The following is a 10,124-nucleotide window of genomic DNA, read 5'->3' as shown; positions in this document are numbered from 1 at the left end:
ATACTATATAACGTTATACGTTATAACGTAATACTATATAACGTTATACGTTATACGGTAATACTATATAACGTTATACGTTATAACGTAATACTATATAACGTTATACGTTATAACGTAATACTATATAACGTTATACGTTATAACGTAATACTACATAACGTTATACGTTATATGGTAATACTAAATAACGTTATACGTTCTAACGTAATACTATATAACGTAATACGTTATAACGTAATACTATATAACGTTATACGATATAACGTCATACTATATAACGTTATACGTTATATGGTGATACTATATAACGTTATAACGTAATACTATATAACGTTATACGTTATAACGTAATACTATATAATGTTATACGTTATAACGTAATACTATATAACGTTATACGTTATAACGTAATACTATATAACGTTATACGTTATAACGTAATACTATATAACGTTATACGTTATAACGTAATACTACATAACGTTATACGTTATATGGTAATACTAAATAACGTTATACGTTATAACGTAATACTATATAACGTAATACGTTATAACGTAATACTATATAACGTTATACGATATAACGTCATACTATATAACGTTATACGTTATATGGTAATACTATATAACGTTATACGTTATATGGTAATACTATATAACGTTATACGTTACATGGTGATACTATATAACGTTATACGTTACATGGTGATACTATATAACGTTATACGTTACATGGTGATACTATATAACGTTATACGTTATAACGTAATACTATATAATGTTATACGTTATAACGTAATACTATATAATGTTACACGTTATAACGTAATACTATATAACGTTATACGTTATAACGTAATACTATATAACGTTATACGTTATAACGTAATACTATATAACGTAATACGTTATAACGTAATACTATATAACGTTATACGATATAACGTCATACTATATAACGTTATACGTTATATGGTGATACTATATAACGTTATAACGTAATACTATATAACGTTATACGTTATAACGTAATACTATATAACGTTATACGTTATAACGTAATACTATATAACGTTATACGTTATATGGTAATACTATATAACGTTATACGTTATAACGTAATACTATATAACGTTATACGATATAACGTAATACTATATAACGATATACGTTATAACGTAATACTATATAACGTTATACGTTATATGGTAATACTATATAACGTTATACGTTATATGGTGATACTATATAACGTTATACGTTATAACGTAATACTATATAACGTTATACGTTATAACGTAATACTATATAACGTTATACGTTATAACGTAATACTATATAACGTTATACGTTATATGGTAATACTATATAACGTTATACGTTATAACGTAATACTATATAACGTTATACGTTACATGGTGATACTATATAACGTTATACGTTATAACGTAATACTATATAATGTTATACGTTATAACGTAATACTATATAATGTTATACGTTATAACGTAATACTATATAACGTTATACGTTATAACGTAATACTATATAACGTTATACGTTATAACGTAATACTATATAACGTTATACGTTATAACGTAATACTCTATAACGTAATACGTTATAACGTAATACTATATAACGTTATACGTTATATGGTAATACTATATAACGTTATACGTTATATGGTAATACTATATAACGTTATACGTTACATGGTGATACTATATAACGTTATACGTTACATGGTGATACTATATAACGTTATACGTTACATGGTGATACTATATAACGTTATACGTTATAACGTAATACTATATAATGTTATACGTTATAACGTAATACTATATAATGTTACACGTTATAACGTAATACTATATAACGTTATAAGTTATAACGTAATACTATATAACGTTATACGTTATAACGTAATACTATATAACGTAATACGTTATAACGTAATACTATATAACGTTATACGATATAACGTCATACTATATAACGTTATACGTTATATGGTGATACTATATAACGTTATAACGTAATACTATATAACGTTATACGTTATATGGTAATACTATATAACGTTATACGTCATAACGTAATACTATATAACGTTATACGTTATAACGTAATACTATATAACGTTATACGTTATAACGTAATACTATATAACGTTATACGTTATATGGTAATACTATATAACGTTATACGTTATAACGTAATACTATATAACGTTATACGATATAACGTAATACTATATAACGATATACGTTATAACGTAATACTATATAACGTTATACGTTATAACGTAATACTATATAACGTTGTACGTTACATGGTGATACTATATAACGTTATACGTTATAACGTTATACTATAAAATGTTACACGTTATAACGTAATACTATATAACGTTATACGTTATAACGTAATAGTATATAACGTTATACGATATAACGTAATACTATATAACGTTATACGTTATAACGTAATACTATATAACGTTATACGTTATATGGTAATACTATATAACGTTATACGTTATAACGTAATACTATATAACGTTATACGTTATAACGTAATACTATATAACGTTATACGTTATAACGTAATACTATATAACGTTATACGTTATATGGTAATACTATATAACGTTATACGTTATAACGTAATACTATATAACGTTATACGTTACATGGTGATACTATATAACGTTATACGTTATAACGTAATACTATATAATGTTATACGTTATAACGTAATACTATATAATGTTATACGTTATAACGTAATACTATATAACGTTATACGTTATAACGTAATACTATATAACGTTATACGTTATAACGTAATACTCTATAACGTAATACGTTATAACGTAATACTATATAACGTTATACGTTATATGGTAATACTATATAACGTTATACGTTATATGGTAATACTATATAACGTTATACGTTACATGGTGATACTATATAACGTTATACGTTATAACGTAATACTATATAATGTTATACGTTATAACGTAATACTATATAATGTTATACGTTATAACGTAATACTATATAACGTTATACGTTATAACGTAATACTATATAACGTTATACGTTATAACGTAATACTATATAACGTTATACGTTATAACGTAATACTCTATAACGTAATACGTTATAACGTAATACTATATAACGTTATACGTTATATGGTAATACTATATAACGTTATACGTTATATGGTAATACTATATAACGTTATACGTTACATGGTGATACTATATAACGTTATACGTTACATGGTGATACTATATAACGTTATACGTTACATGGTGATACTATATAACGTTATACGTTATAACGTAATACTATATAATGTTATACGTTATAACGTAATACTATATAATGTTACACGTTATAACGTAATACTATATAACGTTATAAGTTATAACGTAATACTATATAACGTTATACGTTATAACGTAATACTATATAACGTAATACGTTATAACGTAATACTATATAACGTTATACGATATAACGTCATACTATATAACGTTATACGTTATATGGTGATACTATATAACGTTATAACGTAATACTATATAACGTTATACGTTATATGGTAATACTATATAACGTTATACGTCATAACGTAATACTATATAACGTTATACGTTATAACGTAATACTATATAACGTTATACGTTATAACGTAATACTATATAACGTTATACGTTATATGGTAATACTATATAACGTTATACGTTATAACGTAATACTATATAACGTTATACGATATAACGTAATACTATATAACGATATACGTTATAACGTAATACTATATAACGTTATACGTTATAACGTAATACTATATAACGTTGTACGTTACATGGTGATACTATATAACGTTATACGTTATAACGTTATACTATAAAATGTTACACGTTATAACGTAATACTATATAACGTTATACGTTATAACGTAATAGTATATAACGTTATACGATATAACGTAATACTATATAACGTTATACGTTATAACGTAATACTATATAACGTTATACGTTATATGGTAATACTATATAACGTTATACGTTATAACGTAATACTATATAACGTTATACGTTATAACGTAATACTATATAACGTTATACGTTATAACGTAATACTATATAACGTTATACGTTATATGGTAATACTATATAACGTTATACGTTATAACGTAATACTATATAACGTTATACGTTATATGGTGATACTATATAACGTTATACGTTATAACGTAATACTATATAATGTTATACGTTATAACGTAATACTATATAATGTTATACGTTATAACGTAATACTATATAACGTTATACGTTATAACGTAATACTATATAACGTTATACGTTATAACGTAATACTCTATAACGTAATACGTTATAACGTAATACTATATAACGTTATACGATATAACGTCATACTACATAACGTTATACGTTATATGGTGATACTATATAACGTTATAACGTAATACTATATAACGTTATACGTTATATGGTAATACTATATAACGTTATACGTCATAACGTAATACTATATAACGTTATACGTTATAACGTAATACTATATAACGTTATACGTTATAACGTAATACTATATAACGTTATACGTTATAACGTAATACTATATAACGTTATACGTTATAACGTAATACTACATAACGTTATACGTTATATGGTAATACTAAATAACGTTATACGTTATAACGTAATACTATATAACGTTATACGTTATATGGTAATACTAAATAACGTTATACGTTATAACGTAATACTATCTAACGTTATACGTTATAACGTAATACTATATAACGTTATACGTTATAACGTAATACTATATAACGTTATACGTTATAACGCAATACTATATAACGTTGTACGCTACATGGTGATACTATATAACGTTATACGTTATAACGTAATACTATATAACGTTATACGTTATATGGTAATACTATATAACGTTATACGTTATAACGTAATACTATATAACGTTATACGTTATAACGTAATACTATATAACGTTATACGTTATAACGTAATACTACATAACGTTATACGTTATATGGTAATACTAAATAACGTTATACGTTATAACGTAATACTATATAACGTTATACGTTATATGGTAATACTAAATAACGTTATACGTTATAACGTAATACTACATAACGTTATACGTTATATGGTAATACTAAATAACGTTATACGTTATAACGTAATACTATATAACGTTATACGTTATATGGTAATACTAAATAACGTTATACGTTATAACGTAATACTATCTAACGTTATACGTTATAACGTAATACTATATAACGTTATACGTTATAACGTAATACTATATAACGTTATACGTTATAACGCAATACTATATAACGTTGTACGCTACATGGTGATACTATATAACGTTATACGTTATAACGTAATACTATATAACGTTATACGTTATATGGTAATACTATATAACGTTATACGTTATAACGTAATACTATATAACGTTATACGATATAACGTAATACTATATAACGTTATACGTTATAACGTAATACTATATAACGTTATACGTTATAACGTAATACTATATAACGTTGTACGTTACATGGTGATACTATATAACGTTATACGTTATAACGTTATACTATAAAATGTTACACGTTATAACGTAATACTATATAACGTTATACGTTATAACGTAATACTATATAACGTTATACGATATAACGTAATACTATATAACGTTATACGTTATAACGTAATACTATATAACGTTATACGTTATATGGTAATACTATATAACGTTATACGTTATAACGTAATACTATATAACGTTATATTAGGTGAAGTAAAAAGTTCTGAGCGCTTTTTCGCTTTATTTCGACGATGAAATTAACATAGTCAAGATTATTCGATTTAGATTAAATATGCGCCGTTTTGTTCGATTACTTTTGTCCATTTTGAAGGCAATTTCATAATTCCGCGGTTGAAGAAGTCCTCGTCCCTATTGGTAAAAAACTTGACCAGCTCATTTTCACAAGCCTCTCTTGAGGCCAGTTTTGTACCATCAAGAAAATTTTGCAAAAACTTAAAAAGGTGATAATCGCTTGGTGCCAGGTCTGGACTGTACGGCGGATGCGATAGAACCTCCCAGCCAAGCTCTCGGAGCTTCTGACGCGTCGTTAAAGATGTGTGCGGCCTGGCGTTGTCTTGATGGAACACAACACCTTTCCTATTGGCCAATTCTGGCCGCTTCTGGTCGATCGCCTGCTTCAGTCTGGTCAGTTGTTGACAATAGAGGTCCGAATTAAGTGTTTGCCCCGATGGGAGCAGCTCATAATGGATGATTCCCTTCCAATCCCACCAAACACACAATAAAACCTTCTTGGCCGTTAATCCACGCTTGGCGATCGTTTGGGCCGGCCCACCGCGATTGGACCACGATCTTTTTCGGCTGTTGTTCTCGTATGTGACCCATTTTTCATCGCCAGTCACCATCCGCTTCAAAAATGGGTCGATTTCGTTACGTCTCAACAAAGAATCGCAGGCATCAATTCGGTCCAAAAGGTTCTTTTGCGTCAATTCATGTGGCACCCATACGTCGAGCTTCTTCTTGAGACCAGCCTTATGCAAATGGTTCCAAACGGTTTTCTGGCTAATCTTCAGTTCCTGGGCAATGGAATAAGTGCTCACATGCCGGTCCGACTCGACGATTTCCATGATTTTATCCACATTTTCGACGATTGGCCTACCAGAGCGTGCCTCATCTTCGACGTCCATATTACCAGAACGGAATCGTTGGAACCACCGCTTTGCTGTTGCATTCGATACTGTACTGGGTCCATAAACAGCACAAATTTTTTTGGCCGCCTGCTCCGCCTTTTCACCTTGGTCGTAGTGGTACTGAAGAATGTATCGAATTTTCTCTTTTTTTATCTCCATTTTCGAACGCTGTAACACACAACTGGCTTCACCGAACACAAAACTGACAAAGAACCTTTTTGATGCGTAATATCACCTTGAAATCGGTGTATACTATGACTCGATGCGATGTGCACATCGTGAGATATGGCTCACTAAAGACATCTAGCGAAAAACGCTCAGAACTTTTTTTTATATATATAATATATATATATATATTTAATATATTTGATTGATGCTTTTACTAAATTTGTATTTTTGCACCATACGCGTAAGTTGGATTCCTTTAGTACTGTTAAAGCACTCAAGTCAGCTATATTCTTGTTCGGGAGTCCTTGCCGAGTAATAGCGGATCAAGGTAGATGCTTTACTGGTAAAGAGTTCAAAGATTTTTGTAGTGAAAAACAAATTAAACTACACTTGATAGCAACCGGTGCCAGTAGAGCTAACGGGCAGGTGGAGCGTGTTATGGGTACTTTGAAAAACATGTTCACTACAGTGGAGACGACCGGCCGCACGTGGCAAGATGCGATTGGTGAAATACAATTGGCTTTGAATTGCACTACCAATCGTGTGACAAAATCAAGTCCATTAGAGTTATTGATCGGCAAAGCAGCAAGACCCTTCGGTTTGTTGTTGCCTGATAATATGGAAGAAAGAGAAATAGTTATCTCCGATGTAAGACAGCAAGCTATAAAGAACATTGAGATTAACGCTAAGTACGATAAAGAAAGATATGATAAAACTAAGGCTAAGGTAGTTAGATTTAATCTTGGAGATTTTGTGTTGCGCAAAAACGAAGAGAGAAATCAAACCAAATTGGATCCAAAGTTTAGGGGCCCATTTGTAATAGCAGAGATTTTAGAAGGAAACAGGTACGTTTTAAAGACGTTGGATGGTAAACGATCATACAAGTACAGTCATGATAAGTTAAGGAAAATGCCAGATAGTTGCATTCCTGCTGAGTTGGATATCTGTAGTGATGGTGATGGAAGTGACAATGACAGTTTGAGTACACCGATCCAGGAGGAACATTAACACTATGACCATAACATTTAGCATAGTGTTTCCTCGTACGTAATGTATTATGTTCATGGTATCTAGTATCGATTTTTGAGGAGCATTAACACTATGACCATAGTGTTTCCTCGTACGTTATGAACAATATTCATAACGGAGTTCAGTGTTCTCATGTGCATCCAGTGTGGTGATGAGAACGAAATTCAGTGCTCTCATGAGCGTCTAGTGTTGTTGAGAACGAAGTTCAGTGTTCTCATGTGCATCCAGTGTGGTGATGAGAACGGAGTTCAGTGTTCTCATGTGCATCCAGTGTGGTGATGAGAACGAAATTCAGTGCTCTCATGAGCGTCTAGTGTTGTTGAGAACGAAGTTCAGTGTTCTCATGTGCATCCAGTGTGGTGATGAGAACGGAGTTCAGTGTTCTCATGTGCATCCAGTGTGGTGATGAGAACGAAATTCAGTGCTCTCATGAGCGTCTAGTGTTGTTGAGAACGAAGTTTAATGTTCTCATGAGTGCCCATTGTGGTAATGTGATGAAATTTACTGTGTACTTTAGTGTGTACGACCATGTACGACCAGTAGTATTGAGGTGTGAAAAGGTGTTAGATTGAATAAACTGATGACTGGTGGTTCACAGGATGCAACTAGCACTTTGGATGAAATTGTAATGTTACTGATTGTTGTGTTTCGATTTATTAAAGAGTATTTCATCGGAATCTTTGTTGTTGAACTGGGCCCTTGACTAGTTGGAATATTTAGTTAGATTGTAAAATGTCAATTGTGTTAAGTCTAATGTTAAGAAAATCGAATATTTTAGATGCACCCGAGGACGGGTGATTGTCAGGATGGCCGTGTCGGAGATGTAGGGATAGCGGGCCTTTCTTTTGAAATTTTGGGAAGATTCCCAATACTTTCGGTTAAACTGTTTGTTTAACCTGTTCAATATAGTGTTATAACAATGGACTTGAGGTTGAGGTGACACTGCCGGTCACCGAACGTAGCCACGGTCTCGGGATGAACGTAGAAGTACTAATGTTGAGGGACACACGTTGTATTAACAAGTCCCGAGGCGGGAGCAATAACGGCTCTACGCGAGCCTAGTAACGGTGCCTGGAATTTTGTTGATAACCCTGATCAATATGCAATTGACAAGTGTGATCGTGTCAGTCTTCTATTTGTATGATCACCTTGGAGAGTTGATACACAACGACAAACGAGCAGTCTAAAAGATACGGAACGTCATAGCAAACGTCTTTAAAAGAAAGCTTATAATTAAATGTTCAAAAAGTTGTCCCGTTGACCGTGGATTCGTTAAACCCGAGAACATTGTTTATTTAAGAGTGACTTTACGTTATACAGTTAAATCTTGTTTAATCAACTTCTGTACATATTACTGTAAATATAAACCTTTGAACAACTATAATGGCTAATCCTAATGAAGAAACGCAAGGCGCCCCAAGAACCAGCACCAACCCAATAAACCCGATTAACCCGACATCAGAAGTACGTTATAACGTAATACTATATAACGTTATACGTTATAACGTAATACTATATAACGTTATACGTTATACGGTAATACTATATAACGTTATACGTTATAACGTAATACTATATAACGTTACACGTTATAACGTAATACTATATAACGTTATACGTTATAACGTAATACTACATAACGTTATACGTTATATGGTAATACTAAATAACGTTATACGTTATAACGTAATACTATATAACGTTATACGTTATATGGTAATACTATATAACGTTATACGTTATATGGTAATACTATATAACGTTATACGTTATATGGTAATACTATATAACGTTATACGTTACATGGTGATACTATATAACGTTATACGTTACATGGTGATACTATATAACGTTTTACGTTACATGGTGATACTATATAACGTTATACGTTATAACGTAATACTATATAATGGTATACGTTATAACGTAATACTATATAATGTTACACGTTATAACGTAATACTATATAACGTTACACGTTATAACGTAATACTATATAACGTAATACGTTATAACGTAATACTATATAACGTTATACGATATAACGTCATACTATATAACGTTATACGTTATATGGTGATACTATATAA

General features: G+C 30.4%; 1 protein-coding gene across 1 annotated transcript; it reads left to right on the top strand.

Moving 5' to 3' along the window:
* Positions 1–7,265: 7,265 nt before the first annotated feature.
* LOC138189521 (uncharacterized) lies at positions 7,266–8,013 on the top strand (the record flags this gene model as incomplete). The annotated part of the gene is made up of 1 exon (XM_069131535.1): positions 7,266–8,013. A coding segment is annotated over one exon (748 nt), but the record flags the coding sequence as incomplete, so codon positions are not given.
* Positions 8,014–10,124: the final 2,111 nt, after the last annotated feature.

Source organism: Bombus flavifrons, unplaced genomic scaffold, assembly GCF_040668555.2.
Source record: "Bombus flavifrons isolate JBK064 unplaced genomic scaffold, iyBomFlav1_principal scaffold0143, whole genome shotgun sequence".
NCBI lineage: Eukaryota > Metazoa > Arthropoda > Insecta > Hymenoptera > Apidae > Bombus > Bombus flavifrons.
Note: the sequence above shows the minus strand (reverse complement) of the source record. Positions and strands in the feature narration are given on the sequence as shown.